The following is a 25,221-nucleotide window of genomic DNA, read 5'->3' on the forward strand; positions in this document are numbered from 1 at the left end:
ACTTTTCCTTCTTTTATCTTTAGTGAAGATAATGTTGTATCAACTTTTCTCATTAAAGAAATCATAGTATCTTTCTTTTGTTTTCTTTATATTTTATTCTCCTTAGGTTACTTTTCCAAGGCAGTCATTTGCTGAACTATACATTTTGATATACCTCATATTTGTATATTTGATACACATTTGATATACCTCAGTTTGTATATTTCTTTTTGAAAAACAAATTTTCTCACCCTAATGTAATTCTCCATTGTATAAAATTTTGCTCTCTCATTGTCAAAATTAAGATCAGAGATGACTTGGCACTTAATTATAAAACATTTTTATATTTAGAATCAAAATTAGTGCACTAAAGTTGACATGAACATAAGGTATGGCATTTAGACTGCAAATGTGCATCTCCATTCCTTTTACAACATTTATTAAAATAGGCAATTCTATATTTAGTATGTAATGTTAATTTGCAATTTAAAACTAATTTTTTCCAAATCTTTCATGAACATGCATTTTTTTTCAACTGGGTATTGATTCTTTTGCATTCCTTTCTTCAGTGATAGCAAATATATTAATGCTTCTTGCAAATTTCTAAAATAAGTCCCACATATTCGATAAGAGAACTTTGTCCAATCTAGAGTGAGTTTGGAGTGTCAGCATTTATTGTATCATTTACAAGTTAAATATCAATATAAATAGTATGGAGTAAATTCAGAACTTGATTACTGATTTGCATCTTATTTTGTATATCCTGGGGCATCACTTTTTGAGTTAGTGAAACTCATGTGTCTGTTGAAACTAACAAGTAATATCCAGTGATGGTGATGGTAACAAATCACTGGGATAAGACTAAAAGATTTCCTTTTTCATTTAGAACTCCTGTTTTACTAGAAATTTCAAAAGAATTTCTTATGAAATATAAGAAAAAGAATCGAGAGAAGATAGAAATCATATCAACCTAAGAAGACCTCAGCAAGTGTATATTGATGTAAAACAAATGGAATATAATAGTACTGATGAGCTGCTGAGAACGGTCAGTGTAGTGTAGGTTAGTTAAGAGAAATCGTAAGTTTTGGAATGGTGATGGATGTATTCTCATCTCTTGGTCCTAGCAAGGTTAGTTAAAAGAAACCGTAAGTTTTGGAATGGTGATTGATGTATTCTCATCTCTTGCCTAGCAAAACCTTTTTTTCTACTTGTGTGCTTTCTCTAAATTCACTAGGAAGAAAGAATAAAGGAATCTCAACAAAATTAAATTATATGTATCTCAAGATTTTCTTAAATAGTTATTTTTCATGTTAGTGATTACTGGTTAAGGAGTGGCAAGTGATGCCCAAATTAAAGTATTCCTTTGTTTTATAGCTAAAGATTATGAGAAATCTATTTGCATTTCTGCTTTTAATAACAACATTGCCTTTCTCTGTCTCCTTCCTGCCTTCTCCACAAAGAAACTCTGGATACTTTGGAAAAGTGGGTGACTGAAATCTTCTCTCAGATACCAAACAAGTAAGACATTTATTTTCATAAATCATACACCTATGGAGTTAAGGAGGCCGTTTTTTGCTTTTGGTTTATTTTTTAAATGGGTAATTAAATTAAGACCTAAAGTAGTTTAGATAACACAGCAAGATAACACAGGCTTTGAGAGGGAAAACTGACTTGAATACCCAAGTTTCCATAGTTTCTGTAGTTCAAAATTCCAAGCTTGTAAACTTATAGTAAGCAGTAACTCTGAAGAATTTATGCCTCATTTTGTGTTTCTTCAGAGCTTTTCTGTTACTGTGTCCAGTGCTTGAAACTGTATTATTGCATTGACAGGTAGAATATACATATACTTAGATGTATCCCTTGCCTCAGAACAAATTATGTTCTGAAGGTTTGTTTTTTAAGTCAGTGGTTTGGAACTTGGAATGCTTTTCCCTCACAAAAGAATAATCTTGTAGATGATAATTGACTTTACATATTACCTGAAAAGCCTGTTGCATATATTCAAATCAAATTGCCTTTTATTAGAAATTGGATATAGAGTTCCAGCTCAGAAAGCTACTATTTTTTGGTCCACTTCAAATTCATAAAAATAATACACATATTTAAAAGATACTTTATTGTTATGTTTTTTGTTACAGAGAATACAAAAAATTTAATTCTTAAGCAAATAAGTTTCTCTTCTCACTCTTAGCAGTTTGCATTTTAGTAAACTAAATGAAATCAGATTGTTTTTTTCTTGTATCAGGTGAGTAAGCTAGACTTTTTCCAGTTCTTCATTCCAAGACAATTTGTTTTAAATTTATGAAAGAGAAATTAGTTTTAAAAATGTTAGAATAATTTGTAATAACAACTGATTGGTTATTATTATCTTGCTTAATGTAAATTTCCATTGATACTAACAAGGAAAGATAATGAAAGCCATGCCAATGTTATGGGGTTGTTTTGTTTGTTTTGATAAGAAATGAATATTAGCTTCTTAAGTGTCAAGTGACAGATTGAAATGTGTTTCACTGTGAAACTCTACTAATAAAATCATAAGTATATTGAACAGAGGGGCTTCCCTGGTGGCTCAGGTGGTAAAGAATCTGCTTGCAATGCGCAAGACCTGGGTTCGATCCCTGGGGTGGGAAGACCCCTGGAGGAGGGCATGGCCTCCCACTCCAGTATTCTTGCCTGGAGAATCCCCATGGACAGAGGAGCCTGGTGGGCTACTGTCCATGAGGTCACAAAGAGTCAGATAAGAGCGAGCAACTAAGCACAGCACATATAGAATAGAAGGAGTCACTAGGTCTTGTTGGTCAATCCCTGATAAGAATTTTAAATTTAAAAAATCTTTTAAATATTATTCATTAAGAACTTTGTTTCCTTAATTAGACAGGTTAAAAAGTCTTCTGGGTAATTAATACTGATTTCATATTGACCGTGTTTAGGAGAAATATTAGTTAACAGTATATTCAACTGTGTGCAAAGCCTTTAGAAGGAAGAATCCAAGTTTTTTAAATACCACAGTGCTTATTAATACCATACTTTATTCCTAAGAATCACTCAATGTGTATTTGTTGTATCAAAAAATATCTCTAGTATAAATTTTTTCTCTGAAATGGCTTTCTATTAAGACGAGAACTAAAGTTGAATGGGACTGATAGAGACAGTAAATATTGGGAAGGGAGGTCCCTTCAATTCATTGTTTTCTGTCTCTCGTGAGTTTTAAAAGTATTTGAGTTATTGGGGCTGAAGTTAAGAATAGTTTGTGTAGTTCAGGATTTTGTGGCTTTCTTGCCATCTATTCGCTTATGCCTAGGATGATTCTCAACCAGGGGCGCATAGAATAGATTATAAATACCTATCAGTTTAGGTATCCCTAAAGATACTGCTTATAAAGGCTTTTGCCAATTAAATTTTAATGTATTTGTTTTATTTTCAGTGGGTTACCCAAACCAAACTTTGGCCATTTAACGGATCCATTTGACACACCAGCATTTAACAAACTTTATAGAGGTTCGTGAACCAAAGGTTTAAAACTATTTGAAATAACTTTAGCACATTCTCTAAAACTTAATCGGGGCTGCCAATTTTCTTTGAAAATGAGAATACAACAGAAAGTACAGCTAGATTGGAAAGGAAGTAGACAGACAATGGAAATCCAACTAGTGACAGATAGCAGTCCACTAACTAGTAGCAGATTCATGGGTCTGGTACCTTGATGCTGCTTGACTGTTTCGTGCTTTCTTCCTATTTTTCTCTCATTTCCTTTTGTTCTTGGTGTTTTGTTTTTTTTTTTCTTTCCTATTTTGTTTTATCTATATTCTGCTCTTTTTTGCCTTTTAAAGACAAAAATAGAGAATGGGAAAACACTTTGGAAATAACTTCCATTTATCTTCACTATAAAACTAATTTTTATTAAATGAGACAAATTTAGTGTTTAAAAAAAAATGGGTGAGGGGAGTCACCTGTAAATCTTACCATCCAGAGAAGTGGTTTTGGCAAATTTTCTTTTGAGTCTGTATGTATATTTTTATAACATAGTTGAGATTATAAAGTATATGCACTTCTGTCTCTTGCTTTTTTCATTTAATATTATGTTTGTAATAACCGCCCAATGAGCCATTACCTGGTTATACTATAGTTTACTTAACAATTTGCCTATACTAAATATTGCAAAAGCATTCCTAATTCACCATTTCTCTTTCTTTACTTTTTTTATCATGGCAAATATTTTTGTTTCTCCTAATTGGCTAATTATTCCTTTCTCCTTCTCCTTCACCCCAGTTGCCAGTCTCTTTCCTCTTTGTTTCCTCTGACCAGTGACTTTTGTCACACTGTTTATGCTGCTGCCTCCATTCTAACTAAGCTGACTCTTCCCAGAGACAACTTATTTTTGGTTGTATTTTTTTCTGACTGTAGATTTTCTCTCCAAAGAATTGTAGAATAGTAGCACTGGGAAGAATCTTAGAGTTACTTTAATTTACCCCAACTCATCATGCCATAACCGATTCAGAAAGAGTTAAATGCAGTTTATTTTCTCCAAGTCCTGTAAACTCACATAGCAAGATAGTAGTAGGGCTAGATTTCAGCCATGGGTCTCCTTATTCCTAGTCATGTACCTGTTCTTGCAAAAAGGGATCCACCCTTAGGGGTGTTCATATTTTCATAGTTCTTTTATCCATGCCTTCTCTATCTGTGAAACCGAATTAAAAAGAAATTTCAAAATTGCACTATTCAAAGTGGAAAATTGGCAACTTGAAATAATAATTACATTGTGTTTAACTTTCCCCTGCTTATTAGAGGATGAAATATATACAATTTATTAAAAATTTCATGTAACAGTATATATAAGTTGTGGAGAAACACTTATGTCTGCTCTTCTGAAAAATATTTTTGTTCAGTTGTTCCAATTAGAAAAATCCATGCTCTGACCATCACATGGGCACTTCCCCCTCAACAGCAGCATTACAGGTAAGAGTTCAAAGGCAAATTTACTCCATTAGATACTGACTGAGAATCATATTTTAAAAGCATACTGAGTGGTTTAAATTTGGGCACTCCAGATTTATAAACGCAGGTACGATGATAAACTGGGACACCACTACTTGAGGATTTTTGCCTTTGGTATATGTTTTAATATCTTCCTGGATATAAAAGCTAGAGTTTTCTTAGGATTAGTTGCTTTTCCTGAGTGTTTGAAATTAAGTATCTCAGTGTGAATGCTAACTTTTGTAATAATTTCTTTAGTACTTTGAGTATAAATACATATTAGCTTATGATTTATTTGTTAGTGGTGATCATTTAGTTTGATCTTGTGAAAAGTAAAATGAAGTCATTTTGAGCCTGGCATACAACTACAGCATAAATCTCAAGAACTTACTTGAGTTGGGAATGAGTTAGGTCAGATTTTTGGAAGTTAGGAAAACATTTCAGTTTATTTTTGTAATTATCTTACAGGAGCCATAGACTTGAGCTAAGAAGTTCTTTAAAGGTTAGGATCATTAAGTGGGTACAAAGGCTTCTCTCATTAGAAATAAATGCTAATGAACTGATAAAAAGTTAACTTAAGTTTCTGAAACTATTACCAACAAAACAAACCCAAGAAGACACACAAGCAGAAGGAAAGAAAAGTAATGTGTATTGCTTAAGCTCAGTTCAGTAAAAAATGCTTTTAACAATCTAGTTCCTTGAAGTTAACAAACAAGATCAGTATGCCTCCATTCAGAAAGTAGAGAACATGTATATTGTCCATTTGTTTTTTTTTAGTGTAGGGATAATATAGGCAGTAGTAATATTCATTGATTGTGTGTTAGAGTATCCCAAAAATGTTAAAATGGTCATATGCATATTTAAAAGTTTATTCCATTTGTTTTAAATTTTGATTAGAAAAATAGTATGCTTACGTAATATTAAGGACAAAGAATATTAAATAAAAAGTAAAACTCTGCATCTCCTTTGTCCTCACAAGTATGCCTAACATTAAAATAATAAATATAAAACATATCTTTTTATGGAAATGGAATTATACTATATATACCATTCTTCCTCTTTTTTTGCATTTTCTTATTCTGTTTTCTTAATTAGCAAAGCCTTGTTCATCCTCTGCCTGGTTACTAAAGTAATTCATTGTAGAAATCTTGAGAACTATGAAAAAGTAGAAAAAAGTCATCCATGATTCTGTTTTCCAAAGACTGTACCATTTCTGTATGTTTTGATCCAGTTGCTTTAATGGACTGTGTATTTGTTTTAACCTAATGTTTATTCCAGATATATGAACTTCCAGTAAATTAGCTTTTGTGGGGAACAGTTTATTTTTACAAAGAAGCAAGTGTTTTTGTCTTGCTGCTATCAAATTAATTATAATTTCATATTAATGGAATTTATGTGAAAATAAGTTTATAACCACATTCTCAAATATCAGTCTCAGAAGATTTTCTAAAGTAAAATTAAGGTATTTATACCTTAATATTTTAAAATTTCTGATCTTAACTTTTTTTTTTAAGGGTGAAACCGCTTCATTATATCTCTTGGCTGGTTGGACATGAAGGCAAAGGCAGCATTCTTTCTTACCTTAGAAAAAAGCAAGTATTTAATAAATATTTTCAGTGTAGCAATCTCTGAAAAATAATAGACAACAGTTTTATAGAACCATGAGTCCTGAATTACATAAAAGGTTAGCTCTAATCAAGAATTTGTATTTGAACAATAATAAAGTCAATTTTAAATGCTGTGGATCTCCAGCCTTTCTCACTCCAGAAGGTGGACTTTAATGAAAACTTCATTGGGTGGATAAATTATAGAAATATGTGGGACTGTGAACAGCCGTGTGTTTTAGAAAATAGCCAGAATGTCTCCTAAAGCATTTAAGCACATGTTTAAGTTGCCTAGTCAAATAATAGAAATATAACTTTAGAATCAGGACCAAAACACATTAAAGTAATTCCTTGCTTGACTTTTCCATACACTATTCAAGAATGGAAGGTGGATTTAAAGAAATTTAAAGACTTTAAAACATTGATGTGTACTAAATTATTTAAAGAAAGCTGAGGGGTCAGGGTTACTAGAAAAAGTGAATGAAATTAAATATATTCTTTATATAATGTTATATGATTTTAGATTTATATAACCTTTTAATCTTGCTGTACTTTATTAGGATTTCAAATTTTTCATTCTGCCTTCCTCTTTTCTTATTTTAGACTTTCAGGATTATTCTAGTTAGAAAAAATACAGTCTTACTGATTCTTTCCTACATAACCTGTGCAGTCAGGTTAGCTGATGGTCTCAAAGAGCTTACTTAACATTCTAAGTAGGGATGTATCTAAAGTGTTGTTTAAGGCTTCTTCTGGGAGATGATTCAAAATGAGATGTGAGAAATGCCTCCTAGGGGAATTCCCTGGTGGTCCAGTGGTTAGGACCCCATGCTTTAACTGCCAAGGGCCCTGATTCAGTCCCTGGTTGGGGAACCAAGATCCTGCAAGCTGAGCAGTATGGCCAAAAGAGAGAGAGAGAGAGAGAAATGCTTTCCAGAAAACATGCTTCTAATATTTTGTGCTGCTCTCTTCAACAAAAAATTATTGCAGCTTCATGAAACTGTTAATGTTTTACTATGTTGTAATATTAGGGTTTCCATTGAAGGAGTAAATACAGCTATTATTTCCTTCTGGTCATTTCTGTATGCACTACAATTCCTTGGGAAGCTTTGTACTTTGTAAAAAAATTGTACTTTTAAACTTACTGTTGGAAAGTACTTACTGCTTCAAAGTCTGGGCTTCCCAAATTTTACATAGAAAGCCTACCTATTTTGTTAATTTGAAACATTTGTGGACTGTCAATCCCAAGATACTGATTGGAATAATTTTTTCTCCTGACTGTAGGTGCTGGGCTCTTGCACTCTTTGGTGGAAATGGTGAGACAGGATTCGAGCAAAATTCTACTTACTCAGTGTTCAGCATTTCTATTACATTGACTGATGAGGGTTATGAACATTTCTATGAGGTAAATACTTAAAATGGAGGGGTTTTTAAGTTATATAGATATCACTTTATGCAACAGTATAATTAGATGCTTTATTTTTAGGTTGCTCATACTGTCTTCCAGTATTTAAAAATGCTGCAAAAGCTTGGCCCAGAGAAAAGGTAATATTTATATACATATACTTATTAGAATTAGGCCAGGGGTCAATCCTAGTATGTTTTAGCCTTCAGGCTGCCAATAGACATGGATTAGGCCTACCTTGATGGTGTTCCAGGCATTTCTTGCTTAAACTCCACTTACTAGGGACTCCCCTGGTGGCTCAGATGGCAAAGAATCTGCCTGCAGTGCAGGAGACCCAGGTTCCATCCCAGGTCAGGAAGATCCCCTGGAGAAGGGAATCGCAGCCTACTCCTGTATTCTTGCCTAGAGAACCCTATGGACAGAGGAGCCAGGTAGCCTACAGTCCATTGGGTCGCAAAGAGTCAGACACGACTGAGTGACTAATACTTTTTACTTTTAAGTTTCTGTTACTGGTTCCATACCCTTATTATTCTACATGTGAATGTATGTTAAATATACAGGTTATGTGGGCATTCTGTTTATTTTTAGATGATTCTAATGAGAAGTTTAAATATGTCTTCTAATTATAATTTTGTTCTTTCACAGAATTTTTGAAGAGATTCAGAAAATTGAAGATAATGAATTTCATTACCAAGAACAGGTACTAGAAGTCAAATTCTTTTTAAATATTGTCTGTGACCAAGTTGAAACTGATGTGGACATTGTTCCTCTTTTTGGAAGTGTCCCTGGAGTTTTAATTCTGCCACTGTCTGTCATGTGAGTCTCAAGATGGCCTTGAGGCTATCTGAAAATTAACTCTTGTGTTTTTGAGCATTTATATTGAGTAACAGAGAGACAATTAGGCAGATTGACACAGGTCATTTGTTGTGTGGCAGTCGTTCATTTGTGTAGTCATTTCATCTGTGGATCTTTTTGATCCCTTTGATAAACATTCATGGGGAGCTTATATTTTGGGAATTCAAATATTGTGAATATATTTTACAGGGTAATGTGAAGTGATTACTATTTGTAGTGTTAGAAATAGTGTGTTTTGTGCTTTCAGGGTAAGGAAAGCATTTGTCTTGATTGGAATAGGACAAGGAAGGCTTTATGGGTATAATAAATTTGAATTGAATTCAGTATTAAAAATTAGTTAAGGTTTAGACACATTCTAAGTATTAGGAAGCACATAAGTAAGGAACTCTGGGGTACTGTGAAGAAGGAAATGGTCTTTTCATGTCTATAGCGTAGGGTATATGAAAGGATGAAAGGTAATAAGTTTAAAGCAGGGTTTTTAAAAAACCCATTTTGTATCTTGGATCCCTTTGGAATCTCTTTAATCCTTTGGACCCCTCCTCAGAACATTCTCTTATCTCTTCATTTTTTTAAACTCTCAGAAATATCTCCCAAGTAGTATAATGATCACTGGTATATCCCTCATCCTAGGTTTACTGGTTCTTAATATGTTGCCATATTTTCTTTCTCTTTTCTCTCTCATGCCTCTTATTTATGTGTATGTGTATGTATTTTTGGGAGGTTTCATAATTACAGACATCATGATACCTCTTACCATGACTCTGCTACTTAAAAACATATTCTTATATAACCTCACTAAAATTGTGACGCTCAGAAAATTTAACATTGAAACAATACTGTTAAATATTATACAGACCATAGAATTTAAGTATAGTTGTTCTGTATTATTATATGGTAGTTTCAGATGTGCAGCAAAGTGATTCAGTGATATATGTGTATCTATATATTGTATATATCAGATTATTTTCCATTGTAGATTATAAAATATTGAATATAGTTCATTGTGCTATACAGTAAGTCCTTGCTGCTTATCTCTTTTATATATAGTAATTTGTATCTGTATCTATACTCCTAATTTATCCCACCCCCCAACCCCGCCCATCTCTTTTGCCTTTGGTAACTATAAGTTTGTTTTCTATGTTTTCGAGTCTGTTTTTGTTTTGTATGTAGATTCACTTGTGTTTAGATTGCACATATAAATGATATACAATATTTGTTCTTCTCTATCTGACTTACTTCACTTAGTATGATACCTTTAGGTCAATCCACAGTGTTGTAGATGGCAGTATTTCATTCTTTTTAATGGCTGTGATATTCCAGTATATGTGTGTGTGTATCACATCTTAAACCAGTCATCTGTTAATGGGTACTTGGGTTGTTTCTGTCTTGGCTATTCATAAATGATGTTACTATGAACATTGGGGTGCATTCATCTTTTAAATTGGGGTATTCATCTTTTCCAGATAAATGGCTCAGGAGAGGGATTGCTGGATTATGTGGTAGCTCAATTTTTAGGTTTTAAAGGAACCTCCATCAGTTTCTATAATGGTTGCACCTCTTTACATTCCCAGCAGTAGGGTAGGAGGGTTCCTTTTTATAGAATACTGTTTTTAAATGCATAAGATAAAATGCAGTAGGTTGCAAAGGAATATGGAAATAAAGTACTCAAAATAGTAAGAATTAGTAATATGGGTCTCTATTGATATATTATTAAATAACAAGATCTAATGGCAGATCTAATAATTATTACAACTTTAAGTAGCAGTGAGTGTGCAATTTTGAACTGTATTGTGATTTCTATCGATTGTAGTCCTAGAAGCTGATAATATTACTATGATTTTTTGCCTATATACTCATAAATGAGTAAAAATGCTAAGTTATAGTTTAATGAAAATACGTAATTTCTTCCCAGTCAACTTCATGCTTCCCACTCTCCCTGATTTTGTCCACTGATATCTTATGGAAGGTATCTGTGGACCCTTGATTAAGAGCCCTAATTTAGAACCAGTTCATAGAACATCTTGAAATCTGCCTTTTTGGATCATCATTGGAAACAATTCCCTGTGTATCTACTACAAGTCAAAAAGACTTAAGTACATGAGGACAAGGTTGTAAAAGCTATAAGCTTCCAGTTGTTGTTGATTCCTCTGCAGTCTGCTCTATATGATTGAAGTCATTTAAAATAGAAATCTTATTCTATGAAAACAGAGAGCTGTTGTGATTTGTATTGGCCATTTGATGGTCCTCTAGACAATCTCTGTATAGATTGATACGCCTGCCTATAACCCACAGGTCCTTCTATCAACCTTAGCAGTTGATGGAAAAAAACCTGATTTTTTTTTGGTGTTCTTGTCGGCTGTTGTGGCAGCATGTGGGCTAGAACTGTGTTAGGGAAAGAGTGGGAGTAAGAATTGTGGGCCTGCCATAAGTAATACCCTTATTTCTTTTTTAGGTATTGGATTTTTAGCATTAGTTGAGTAACATTTTCTTTCTGCTGCTCTAGTTCCTTCTTAGCAAGACATTTCAAGATACCTTTTCTGTAGCTCCCATTTTGTAGCTCATTTTTTTTACCTTTAGTGCAGTGCTACTGAATGCTTGTCTTAATTTTAAAACATGAATCCAAAAGATTTTAGATCAAACCCTAATCAGAACAAAGAACAAATGTGAATGGTTCATATCTCTGAACTGCTAAATTTTAACTCAAGTAGCTCAGCTTATTTCAGCTTTTATATATTTCTGTTTTACTAACAAAGTTAACCTATCTTCTCTTCAGACATTTTTCTTGTTTTCACCAGTAAAGACAAATAGAAATGCTCTTTCAGACTGTTTAAACCAGTCTTTTATAACTGAGAAATTTAAAAAAAATTTTTATTTCACATGGGAACTTGGACTCACGATATATAAATATATATAATGTGTAATACAGTTAGGAGTGTAAAATGGTGCAGTAGCTTTAGAAAACAATGACCTTAAAAAGTTTTGCATAGAGATACCTTACAAGCCAGCAGTTACTGGCTTACAGGTATATACCCAAGAGAATTGAAAATGTATGTCCACATAAATACATGTACACTTATGTTCACAGCAGCATTATTGATTATAACCAAATTGTAGAAACCAAATGTCCTTCACTGAATGAATGGCTAAACAAAATGTAGAATTTTCATACTGTGGAACATTATTCAGCATAAAAAGGAATTAAGTACTAATTCATTCTACAACATGCATGAACTTTGAAAACATTATGCTAGGTGAAGGAAGCCAGACACCACAGGTCACGTGTTATATGATTCACTTCATATGAAATAACCAGAAAAGGTAAATTGTAGAGCCAGAATACAGACTGATGGTTTTCAGTAGCTAGGGGTTATGAGTAACTGGGAGCAACTGCTTAGTGGATATGGAAGTTTCTGTTTGGACTGATGAAAATATTCTGAATCTAGAACTATCAACAGATATAAATGATGATTATACAACTTTATGAATATACCAAAACCCACTGAGTTATATACTTTATTTTTAGTTGTATACCTTAAAAGTAAATTTTATGGTATGTGAATTTTATCTTAAAAAAAATAAAGGATAGCATTCAAGTGTTTTCTTCTAGTACTTTCTGCACTGCCTTGGCACTAAAGATCTACTTTTAACCAGGGTCCTGTTTTTGCATAGGAAATATTTGAGTCACTCAATTTAGTAACATTCTGATTGTTAACTTATAAAGTTAACTTATAAAGAAGTGGCTGGTGAAAATAACTGGTTAAAAAATTCAGAACACAGTGGAGGGAATCATTTTATTTCTTTTTCTTCTCTGATTGCTATAGCTAGGACTTCCAAGACTATGTTTAATAATGGTGATGAAAGTGGATACCCTTGTCTTGTTCCTAATCTTAGGGGGAATGCTTTCAGTTTTTCACCATTGAGAATAATGTTTGCTGTAAGGCTTATCACATATGGCCATTACTTTGTTGAGGTAGGTTCCTTCTATGCCCATTTTTAGAAGAGTTTTAATCATAAATGGGTGCTGAATTTTGTCAAAGGCTTTTTCTGCATCTGTTGAGATTATCATATGGTTTTTATCTTTTGATTTGTTAATATGGTGTATCACATTGATTGATTTGCATATATTGAAGAATCCTTGCATCCCTGGAATAAACCCAGCTTGATCATGGTGTATGATCTTTTTGATGTGTTGCTGAATCTTATTTGCTAAAATTTTGTTGAGAATTTTTACATCTATGTTCATCAGTGATATTGGCCTGTACTTTTCTCTTTTTGTGTTGTCTTTGTCTGGTTTTGGTATCCATGATGGTGGCTTCGTAGAATGAGTTGGAAGTGTTCCTTCCTCTCCAATTTTTTGAAAGAGTTTTATTTATTTATTTATTTTTCTTTTTTTTTTTTTAAATTTTATTTTATTTTTAAACTTTATAATATTGTATTGGTTTTGCCAAATATCGAAATGAATCCACCACAGGTATACATGTGTTCCCCATCCTGAACCCTCCTCCCTCCTCCCTCCCCATACCATCCCTCTGGGTCGTCCCAGTGCACCAGCCCCAAGCATCCAGTATCATGCATCGAACCTAGACTGGTGACTCGTTTCATACATGATAGTATACATGTTTCAATGCCATTCTCCCAAATCTTCCCACCCTCTCCCTCTCCCACAGAGTCCATAAGACTGTTCTATACATCAGTGTCTCTTTTGCTGTCTCGTATACAGGGTTATTGTTACCATCTTTCTAAATTCCATATATATGTGTTAGTATACTGTATTGGTGTTTTTCTTTCTGGCTTACTTCACTCTGTATAATAGGCTCCAGTTTCATCCATCTCATTAGAACTGATTCAAATGATTCTTTTTAATGGCTGAGTAATACTCCATTGTGTATATGTACCACAGCTTTCTTATCCATTCATCTGCTGATGGACATCTAGGTTGCCTCCATGTCCTGGCTATTATAAATAGTGCTGCGATGAACATTGGGGTACACGTGTCTCTTTCAGTTCTGGTTTCCTCAGTGTGTATGCCCAGCAGTGGGATTGCTGGATCATAAGGCAGTTCTACTTCCAGTTTTTTAAGGAATCTCCACACTGTTCTCCATAGTGGCTGTACTAGTTTGCATTCCCACCAACAGTGTAAGAGGGTTCCCTTCTCTCCACACCCTCTCCAGCATTTATTGCTTGTGGATCGCAGCCATTCTGACTGGCGTGAAATGGTACCTCATAGTGGTTTTGATTTGCATTTCTCTGATAATGAGTGATGTTGAGCATCTTTGAAAGAGTTTTAGAAGGATAGGCCTTAGGTCTCTCTAAATGCTTGATAGAATTCTCCTGTGAAGCCATCTGGTCCTGGGCTTTTGTCTTTTGGGAGATTTTTGATTACAGCTTCAATTTCAGTGCCTGTAATTGTGTTGTTCATAATTTCTATTTCTTCCTGTTTCAGTCTTGGAAGAAGACTGTCCATTTCTTCCAGGTTATCCATTTTCTTGCCATATAGTTGTTCATAATACTCTCTTATAATCCTTTGTATTTCTGATTGTCTGTTTTAACCTCTTCTTTTTCATTTCTAATTTTGTTGATCTGATTCTTCTCTCTTTTTCTTGATGAGTCTTGCTAAAGGAGTGTCAATTTTGTTTATCGTCTCAAAGAACCAGCTTTTAGTTTTATTAATCTTTACTATTGTTTCTTTCATTTCTTTTTTCATTTATTTCTGCTCAGATCTTTATGATTCCTTTCCTTCTACTAATTTTGGGTTTTTTTTTTTGTTGTTGTTCTTTTCAAGTTGTTTTAGGTGTAAAGTTAGATTGTCTATTTGATGTTTTTCTTGTTTCTTGAGGTAGGATTGTACTGCTATAAACTTCCCCCTTAGAACTGCTTTTGCTGTATCCCATAGGTTTTGAGTTGTCGTGTTTTTATTGTCAATTGTTTCTAGAAATTTTTTGATTTCCCTTTTGATTTTTTTCAATAATCTGTTGATTATTTAGTCTCTTTAGGTTATTAATCCTGTTGTTTAATCTCCATGTGTTTGTGTTTTTTCTTGTAATTGATTTCTAGTCTTATAGCGTTGTGGTTGGAGATGATGCTTGATACAATTTCAGTTTTCTTAAATTTACTGAGGTTTGATTTGTGACCCAGGAGAATGTTCCATGTGCACTTGAGAAGAAGGTATATTCTTCTGCATTTGGATGGAATGTCCTGAAGATATCAATGAGACCTATCTCATCTAATGTATCATTTAAGACTTGTGTTTCCTTATTAATTTTCTGTTTTGATGATCTGTCCATTGGTGTGAGTGGGGTGTTAAAGTCTCCTATTATTGTGTTACTGTCAATTTCTCCTTTTATGTCTGTTAGTGTTTGTCTTGTGTATTGAGGTGCTCTTGTGTTGGGTACATAGATATTTACAGCTGTTATGTCTTCCTCTTGGATTAATCCCCTGATCATTATGTAGTGTCCTTCCTTATCTCTTGTAATCTTCTTTATTTTAAGGTCTGTTTTGCCTGATATGAGAATTGCTACTCCAGTTTTCTTTTGCTTCCGATTTGCATGGAATACATTTTTCCATCCTCTCACTTTCAGTCTATATGTGTCTTTATGTCTGAAGTGGATTTCTTCAGACAGCATATATATAGGTCTTGTTTTTGTATCCATTCAGCCAGTCTGTGTCTTTTGGTTGGAGCATTTAACCCATTTACATTTAAAGTAATTATTGATAAATGTTCCTATTGCCATTTTTTAAATTTTGGGGGTTTATTTTGTAGATCTTTTTCTTCTCTTGTATTTCTTGACTATGTAAGTCCTTTTAACATTGTTGTAAAGCTGATTTGGTGGTACTGAATTCTCTTAACTTTTGCTTTTCTGAAAAGCTTTTTATTTCTCCATCAATTTTGAATGAGATCCTTGCTGGGTACAGTAATCTTGGTTGTAGATTTTTCCCTTTCAGTACTTTAAATATGTCCTGCCATTCCCTTCTGGCCTGCTGAGTTTCTGCTGAAAGAACAGTTGTTAAACATATGGGGTTTCCCTTGTATGTTACTTGTTGCTTTTTTCTTGCTGATTTTAATATTCTTTCTTTGTGTTTTAGTCCTTGTTAGTTTGATTAGTATGTGTCTTGGCATGTTTCTCCTTGGGTTTATCCTGTATGGGACTCTGCGCCTCTTGGACTTGATTGACTATTTCCTTTTCCATGTTGCAGAAATTTTCAACAATAATCTCTTCAAAAATTTTCTCATACCCTTTCTTTTTCTCTTCTTCTTCTGGGACCTCTATAATTCGAATGTTGGTGCGTTTGATATTGTCCCAGAGGTCTCTGGGATTATCCTCAGTTCTTTTCATTCTTTTTACTTTATTCTGCTCTTCAGAAGTTACTTCCACCATTTTATCTTCCAGCTCACTGATTTGTTCTTCTGTTTCAAATATTTTGCTATTGATTCCTTCTAGAACATTTTTAATTTCAATAATTACGTTGTTTGTCTCTATGTTTATTCTTTAATTCTTCTGGGTCTTTGTTAATTGATTTTTACATTTTCTCCGTTCTGTTTTCAAGGTTTTTGATCATCTCTACTGTCATTATTCAGAATTCTTTTTCAGGTAGTTTGCCTATTCCCTCTTGATTTATTTGGACTTCTGTGTTTCTAGTTTGTTCCTTCATTTGTGTAGTATTTCTCTGCCTTTTCATTATTATTATTATTTTTTAACTTATTGTGTTTCAGGTCTCCTTTTCCCAGGCTTCAGGGTTAAATTCTTTCTTCCTTTTGGTTTCTGCCCTCCTAAGGTTGGTCCAGGGATTTGTGTAAGCTTCATATTGGGTGAGAATTGTGCTGAGTTTCCCCCCTCCCCAACCCCGCCCCCATGGGCAAGGCTGAGTGAGGTGGTAATCCTGGCTGCTGCTGATTGGGTTTGTATTTTTGTTTTGTTTGTTGTTTAGATGAGGCATCCTGTACAGGGTGCTACTTGTGGTTGGCTGATGCTGGGTTTTGTATTTAGCTGATTTCCTTTGTGTGAGTTCTCACTAATTGATATTCCCTAGGGTTAATTCTCTGGTAGCCTAGGGTCTTGGAGTCAGTGCTCCCACTCCAAAGGCTCAGGACTTGATCTCTTCATCTAGGACTGATGAGATGAAAATGACCTCTTTGTTTTTCAGACCTCCTGTTGTAGTTATTTCCAAAATCTGATCGACTATATTTTCAGTTTCTCTGTATCCCGCATGCCTCAGGAGCCACAGTTCGTCTATCAAGGGAGTAATTTTAAATAGTAATAGCACTTGAAGGTGTGGGAGCTAAGTGAAATAGGCAAAGGAGATGAAGACATGCAGACTTTCAGCTATAAAGTACATAAGTCATGGGGATGTAATGTACAGCATAGGGAATATAGTCAGTAACGTTATAGTAACTTTGTAGGGTGACAGATGGTAACTAGACTTACTCTGGTGATCATTTTGTAGTATATGAAAATATGGACTCGCTATGTCAGACTCCTGAAACTAATATTATATATCAGTTATACTTCAGGGGAAAAAAAGTACCTTAACTTAAACACACACACACACACACACACACACACACACACACACATATTATTAGTACTTATCAACATATGATTCAGGAGAGGCAAAAAAGGCTAACAATACTTTTTTCCCCATACTTTTTCCGTATTCTATTTTAATGCAATAATGTAGTAGTTAGCATATACCTATGATTTCTGATTTGATACATTCATGTCTCATTTCTCCTCCATGAATGGTGCAAGCTTTATTTCTCTTTCTGTCTTCTGTTCCATGAGAGAACAACCAGATTGTCTATGAAAGGACTGGGCAGTGTAGTATTTTCACTGTTGTGTTAAGAGGCCTGAGCTGTAGTGTTTATTCTGCCTGTCACTTATTGTGTGCTCTGGAGCAAGTCACCTAATTAATCTGAGTAATTTCCTCATTGTAAAATGTAGGAATAGAGCCACTTGGTATCTAAAGGACATGTCACTTTTTAAGATTCCATGCATTTGGGTGCTCAGAAAATACTTGAATTGGTTGATTTCCTCTGCAAAAGTATTTCCATTTCATAGGTTGTAGAACTGTTAGTCATTAGTTCAGTTTTATGTATACATTTTTTTAATTAAAAAAATTTTTTTTCAAATTCTTTTTTGTTGTTGTTATTCTTTTTTTAAAATTTATTTTAATTGGAGGCTACTTACTTTACAATATTGTGATGGTTTTTGCCATACATTCACGAGAGTCAGCCATGGGTGTACATGTGTTCCCCATCCCCAACTTTCCCTCCCACCTTCCTCCCCATCCCATCCCTCAGGGTCATCCCAGTCCACCAGCCCTGAGCACCCTGTCTCATGCATCGAACCTGGACTGGCGATCTATTTCACATATAATAATATACATGTTTCAACCTATTCTCTCAAATCATCCCACCCTCGTCTTCTCCCACAGAGTCCAAAAGTATGTTCTTTACATCTGTGTCTCTTTTGCTGTCTTACATATAGGGTCATCATTACCATCTTTCTAAATTCCGTATATGCATTAGTATACTATACTGGTGCTTTTCTTTCTGACGTACTTCGCTCTGTATAATAGGCTCCAGTTTCATCCACCTCATTAGAACTGATTCAAATGCATTCTTTATAATAGCTGAGTAATATTCCATTGATTTAGGTCATACCTGAATGGTCTAGTGGTTTTCCCTACTTTCTTCATTTAAGTCTGAATTTGGTAATAAGGAGTTCATGATCTGAGCCACAGTCAGCTCCCGGTCTTGTTTTTTGTTGACTGTATAGAGCTCCATCTTTGGCTGCAAAGAATATAATCAGTCTGATTCCGGCGTTGACCATCTGGTGATGTCCATGTGTAGTCTTCTCTTGTGTTGTTGGAAGAGGGTGTTGGCTATGACCAGTGCATTTTCTTGGCAAAACTCTATTAGTCTTTGCCCTGCTTCATTCCATATTCCAAGGCCAAATTTGCCTGTTACTCCAGGTGTTTCTTAACTTCCTACTTTTGCATTCCAGTCCCCTATAATGAAAAGGACATCTTTTTTGGGTGTTAGTTCTAAAAGGTCTTGTAGGTCTTCATAGAACCGTTCAACTTCAGCTTCTTCAGCGTTACTGGTTGGGGCATAGAATTGGATTACTATGATATTGAATGGTTTGCCTTGGAAACGAACAGAGATCATTCTGTCGTTTTGCATCCAAGTACTGCATTTCAGACTCTTTTGTTGACCATGATGGCTACTCCATTTCTTCTGAGGGATTCCTGCCTGCAGTAGTAGATATAATGGTCATCTGAGTTAAATTCACCCATTCCAGTCCATTTGAGTTCGCTGATTCCTAGAATGTCAGCATTCACTCCTGCCATCTCTTGTCTGACCACTTCCAATTTGCCTTGATTCATGGACCTGACATTCCAGGTTCCTGTGCAATATTGCTCTTTACAGCATCAGACCTTGATTCTATCACCAGTCACATCCAAAGCTGGGTATTGTTTTTGCTTTGGCTCCATCCCTTCATTCTTTCTGGAGTTATTTCTCCACTGATCTCCAGTAGCATATTGGGCCCCTACTGACCTGGGGAGTTCCTCTTTCATTATCCTATCATTTTGCCTTTTCATACTGTTCATGGGGTTCTCAAGGCAAGAATACTGAAGTGGTTTGCCATTCCCTTCTCCAGTGGACCACATTCTGTCAGATCCCTCCACCATGACCTGCTCGTCTTGAGTTGCCCCACAGGCGTGGCTTAGTTTCATTGATTTAGACAAGGCTGTGGTCCTAGTGTGATTAGATTGACTAGTTTCCTGTGAGTATGGTTTCAGTGTGTCTGCCCTCTGATGCCCTCTTGCAACACCTACCATCTTATTTGGGTTTCTCTTACCTTGGGCGTGGGGTATCTCTTCATGGCTGCTCCAGCAAAGTGTAGCAGCTGCTCCTTACCTTCAACGAGGGGTATCTCCTCACTGTCGCCCTTCCTGACCTTCAAAGTGGGATAGCTTATGATTATACAGTGGAAGTGAGAAATAGATTTAAGGGCCTAGATATGATAGAGTGCCTGATGAACTATGGAATGAGGTTCGTGACATTGTACAGGAGACAGGGACCAAGACCATCCCCATGGAAAAGAAATGCAAAAAAGCAAAATGGCTGTCTGGGGAGGCCTTACAAATAGCTGTGAAAAGAAGAGAAGCGAAAAGCAAAGGAGAAAAGGAAGGATATAAGCATCTGAATGCAGAGTTCCAAAGAATAGCAAGAAGAGATAAGAAAGCCTTCCTCAGTGATCAATGCAAAGAAATAGAGGAAAACAACAGAATGCGAAAGACTAGAGATCTCTTCAAGAAAATAGGAGATACCAAGGGAACATTTCATGCAAAGATGGGCTCGATAAAGGACAGAAATGGTATGGACCTAACAGAAGCAGAAGATATTAAGAAGAGGTGGCAAGATGCACAGAAGAACTGTACAAAAAAGATCTTCACGACCCAGGTAATCACAATGATGTGATCACTGACCTAGAGCCAGACATCCTGGAATGTGAAGTGAAGTGGGCCTTAGGAAGCATCACTACAAACAAAGCTAGTGGAGGTGATGGCATTCCAGTTGAGCTATTTCAAATCCTGAAAGATGATGATGTGAAAATGCTGCACTCAATATGCCAGCAAATTTGGAAACCTCAGCAGTGGCCACAGGACTGGAAAAGGTCAGTTTTCATTCCAATCCCAAAGAAAGGCAGTGTACCAGAGAATGCTGAAACTACCGCACAATTGCACTCATCTCACACGCTAGTAAAGTAATGCTCAAAATTCTCCAGGCCAGACTTCATCAGTACGTGAACCGTGAACTTCCTGATGTTCAAGCTGGTTTTAGAAAAGGCAGAGGAACCAGAGATCAAATTGCCAACATCCGCTGGATCATGGAAAAAGCAAGAGAGTTCCAGACAAACATCTATTTCTGCTTTACTGACTATGCCAAAGCCTTTGACTGTGTGGATCACAATAAACTGTGGAAAATTCTGAAAGAGATGGGAATACCAGACCACCTGACTTGCCTCTTGAGAAATCTGTATGCAGGTCAGGAAGCAACAGTTAGAACTGGACATGAAACAACAGACTGGTTCCAAATAGGAAAAGGAGTATGTCAAGGCTGTATATTGTCACCCTGCTTATTTAACTTCTATGCAGAGTACATCATGAGAAATGCTAGGCTAGATGAAGCACAAGCTGGAATCAAGATTGCCGGGAGAAATCTCAATAACCTCAGATATGCAGATGACACCACCCTTATGGCAGAAAGTGAAGAGGAACTAAAAAGCTTCTTGATGAAAGTGAAAGAGGAGAGTGAAAAAGTTGCCTTAAAGCTCAGCATTCAGAAAACGAAGATCATGGCATCTGGTCCCATCACTTCATGGGAAATAGATGCAGAAACAGTGGAAACAGTGTCAGACTTTATTTTTTGGGGCTCCAAAATCACTACAGATGGTGACTGCAGCCATGAAATTAAAAGATGCTTACTCCTTGGAAGGAAAGTTATGTCCAACCTAGATAGCATATTCAAAAGCAGAGACATTACTTTGTCAACAAAGGTCTGTTTAGTCAAGGCTATGGTTTTTCCTGTGGTCACGTATGGATGTGAGAGTTGGACTGTGAAGAAAGCTGAATGCCGAAGAATTGATGCTTTTGAACTGTGGTGTTGGAGAAGGCTCTTGAGAGTCCCTTGGAGTGCAAGGAGATCCAACCAGTCCATTCTGAAGGAGATCAGCCCTGGATTTCTTTGGAAGGAATGATGCTAAAGCTGAAACCCCAGTACTTTGGCCACCTCATGCAAAGAGTTGACTCATTGGAAAAGACTCTGATGTTGGGAGGGATTGGGGGCAGGAGGAGAAGGGGACGACAGAGGATGAGATGGCTGGATGGCATCACTGACTCGATGGACGTGAGTCTGAGTGAACTCCGGGAGTTGGTGATGGACGGGGAGGCCTGGCATGCTGCGATTCATGGGGTAGCAAAGAGTCGGACACGACTGAGTGACTGAACTGAACTGAATATTCCATTGTGTATATGTACCACAGCTTTCTTATCCATTTGTCTGCCAATGGGCATCTAAGTTGCTTTCATGTCCTGGCTATTGTAAACAGTGCTGCAATGAACGTTGGCGTACATGTGTCTCTTTCAGTTCTCGGTTCCTCCATGTGTATACCCAGGAGTGGGATTGCTGGGTTGTATGGCAGTTCTGTTTCCAGTTTTTTAAGGAATCTCTACAGTGTTGTCCATAGTGGCTGTACTAGTTTGCGTTCCTACCAACAGTGTAAGAGGGTTCCTTTTTCTCTGCACCGTCTCCAGCATTTATTGTTTATAGACTTGGATAGCACCCATTCTGACAGGTGTGAGATGGTACCTCATTGTGGTTTTGATTTGCATTTCTCTGATAATGAGTGATGTTGATCATCTTTTCATGTGTTTGTTAGCCATCTGTATGTCTTCTTTGGAGAAATGTCCATTTAGTTCTTTGGCCCACTTTTTGACTGGGTCACTTATTTTTCTGGCATTGAGCTGCTTGTATATTTTTGAGATTAATTCTTTGTCAGTTGCTTCATTTGCTATTATTATTCTCCCATTCTGAAGGCTGTGTTTTCATTTTGCTTATAGTTTCCTTCGTTGTGCAAAAGCTTTTAAGTTTAATTAGGTCCCATTTGTTTATTTTTGCTTTATTTCCATTACTCTGGGAGGGTGGGTCATGGAGGATCCTGCTATGATTACATCAGAGAGTGTTTTTCCTATGTTTTCCTCTAGGAGTTTTATAGTTTCTGGTCTTACATTTAGATCTTTAATCCATTTTGAGTTTATTTTTGTGTATGGTGTTAGAGTGTCCTGCTGTTGCTGCTAAGTCGCTTCAGTTGTGTCCGACCCTGTGCGACCCCATAGACGGCAGCCTACCAGGCTCCTCCGTCCTTGGGATTCTCCAGGCAAGAACACCACGGAGTGTGTTGCCATTTCCTTCTCCAATGCATGAAGGTGAAAAGTGAAAGTGAAGTCGTTCAGTCGTGTCCGATTCTTAGTGACTTCATGGACTGCAGCCTACCAGGCTTCTCTGTCCATGGGATTTTCCAGGCAAGAGTACTGGAGTGGGGTGCCATTGCCTTCTCCGGGAAAGTGTCCTAGTTTCATTCTTTTACAAGCAGCTGACCAGTTTTCCCAGCACCACTTGTTAAAGAGATTGTCTTTTCTCCATTGTATAGTCTTGCCTCCTTTGTCAAAGATAAGGTGTCTGTAGGTGTGTGGATTTATCTCTGGGCTTTGTATTTTGTTCCATTGATCTATGTTTCTGTCTTTGTGCCAGTACCATACTGTCTTGATGACTGTGGCTTTGTAGTATAGCCTGAAGTCAGGCAGGTTGATTCCTTCAGTTCCATTCTTCTTTCTCAAGATTGCTTTGGCTATTTGAGGTTTTTTTGTATTTCCATACATTGTGAAATTATTTGTTCTAGTTCTCTGAAAAATACCATTGGTAGCTTGATAGGGATTGCGTTGAATCTATAGATTGCTTTGGGTAGTATACTCATTTTCACTGTATTGATTCTTCTGATCCATGAACGTGGTATATTTCTTCATCTATTTGTGTCATCTTATTCCTTTCACCATTGTTTTATAGTTTTCTATATATAGATCTTTTGTTTCTTTAGGTAGATATATTCCTACGTATTTTATTCTTTTCGTTGCAATGGTGAATGGAATTGTTTCCTTAATTTCTCTTTCTGTTTTCTTATTGTTAGTGTATAGGAATGCAAGGGATTTCTATGTATTAATTTTACATCCTGCAACTTTACTATATTCATTGATTAGCTCTGGTAATTTTCTGGTGGAATCTTTAGGATTTTCTATGTAGAAGATCATGTCATCTGCAAACAATGAGAGTTTTACTTCTTCTTTTCCAATCTGGATTCCTTTTATTTCTTTTTCTGCTCTGATTGCTGTGGCTAAAACTTCCAAAACTATGTTGAATAATAGTGGTAAGAGTGGCACCCTTGTCTTATTCCTGTCTTTAGCAGAAATGCTTTCAATTTTTCACCATTGAGGATAATGTTTGCTGTGGGTTAATCATATATGGCTTTTATTATGTTGAGGTATGTTCCTTCTATTCCTGCTTTCTGGAGGGTTTTTGTCATAAATGGATGTTGAATTTTGTCAAAGGCTTTCTCTACATCTATTGAGATAATCATGCGGTTTTTATCTTTAAATTTGTTGATGTGGGGTATCACATTGATTGATTTGCGAATATTGGAGAATCGTTGCATCCCTGGGATAAAGCCCACTTGGTCATGATGTATGATCTTTTTAATATGTTGTTGGATTCTTTTTACTAGAATTTTGTTAAGGATTTTTGCATCTATGTTCATCAGTGATATTGGCCTATAGTTTTCTTTTTTTGTGGCATCTTTGTCAGGTTTTGGTATTAGGGTGATGGTGGCCTCATAGAATGAGTTTGGCAGTTTACCTTCCTCTGCAATTTTCTGGAAGAGTTTGAGTAGGATAGGTGTTAACTCTTCTCTAAATTTTTGGTAGAATTCAGCTGTGAAGCCATCTGGTCCTGGGCTTTTGTTTGTTGGAAGACTTCTAATTACAGTTTCAATTTCTGTGCTTGTGATGGGTCTGTTAAGATTTTCTATTTCTTCCTGGTTCAGTTTTGGAAAGTTATACTTTTCTAAGAAGTTGTCTGTTTCTTCCAAGTTGTCCATTTTTTTTGGCATATAGTTGCTGATAGTAGTCTCTTAGGATCCTTTGTATTTCTGTGTTGTCTGTTGTGATTTCTCCATTTTCATTTCTAATTTTGTTGATTTGATTCTTCTCCCTTTTTTTCTTCATGAGTCTGGCTAATGGTTTGTCTCTTTTATTTATCTTCTCAAAAAACCAGCTTTTAGCTTTGTTGATTTTGGCTATGGTCTCCTTTGTTTCTTTTGTATTTATTTCTGCCCTAATTTTTATGATTTCTTTCCTTCTAGTAACACTGGGATGCTTCATTTCTTCTTTTTCTAGTTGCTTTAGGTGCAGAGTTAGGTTATTTACTTGATTTCTCTCCTGTTTCTTGAGGTAGGCTTGTATTGCTATGAACCTTCCCCTTAGCACTGCTTTTACTGAATCCCATAGGTTTTGGGTTGTTGTGTTTTCATTTACATTTGTTTCTATGCATGGTTTGATTTCTTCTGTGATTTGTTGGTTATTCAGAAGTGTGTTGTTTAGCATTCATATGTTTGTATTTTTAATAGTTTTTTCCTGTAGTTGACATCTAATCTTACTGCATTGTTATCAGAAAAGATGCTTGAGATGATTTCAGTTTTTTTGAATTTACCAAGGCTAGATTTATGGCCTGGGTGGTGATCTGTCCTGGAGAAGTTCTGTGTACACTTGAGAAAAAGGTGAAATTCATTGTTT

At 35.7% G+C, this 25,221-nt stretch overlaps 1 protein-coding gene across 2 annotated transcripts in view; it reads left to right on the forward strand.

Moving 5' to 3' along the window:
* NRDC (nardilysin convertase) overlaps window positions 1-25,221 on the forward strand; it is a 99,337-nt gene that overhangs the window by 50,689 nt on the left and 23,427 nt on the right. For both annotated transcript variants that reach the window (XM_061411987.1, XM_061411986.1), the window contains 7 exons: window positions 1,440-1,497; window positions 3,404-3,477; window positions 4,866-4,935; window positions 6,468-6,545; window positions 7,839-7,959; window positions 8,041-8,099; window positions 8,605-8,659. In XM_061411987.1, coding sequence (XP_061267971.1) covers window positions 1,440-1,497; window positions 3,404-3,477; window positions 4,866-4,935; window positions 6,468-6,545; window positions 7,839-7,959; window positions 8,041-8,099; window positions 8,605-8,659 — 515 coding nt within the window. The remainder of the gene's footprint in view (window positions 1-1,439; window positions 1,498-3,403; window positions 3,478-4,865; window positions 4,936-6,467; window positions 6,546-7,838; window positions 7,960-8,040; window positions 8,100-8,604; window positions 8,660-25,221) is intronic.

This window comes from Bos javanicus, chromosome 3, assembly GCF_032452875.1.
Source record: "Bos javanicus breed banteng chromosome 3, ARS-OSU_banteng_1.0, whole genome shotgun sequence".
Taxonomy (NCBI): Eukaryota; Metazoa; Chordata; class Mammalia; order Artiodactyla; family Bovidae; genus Bos; species Bos javanicus.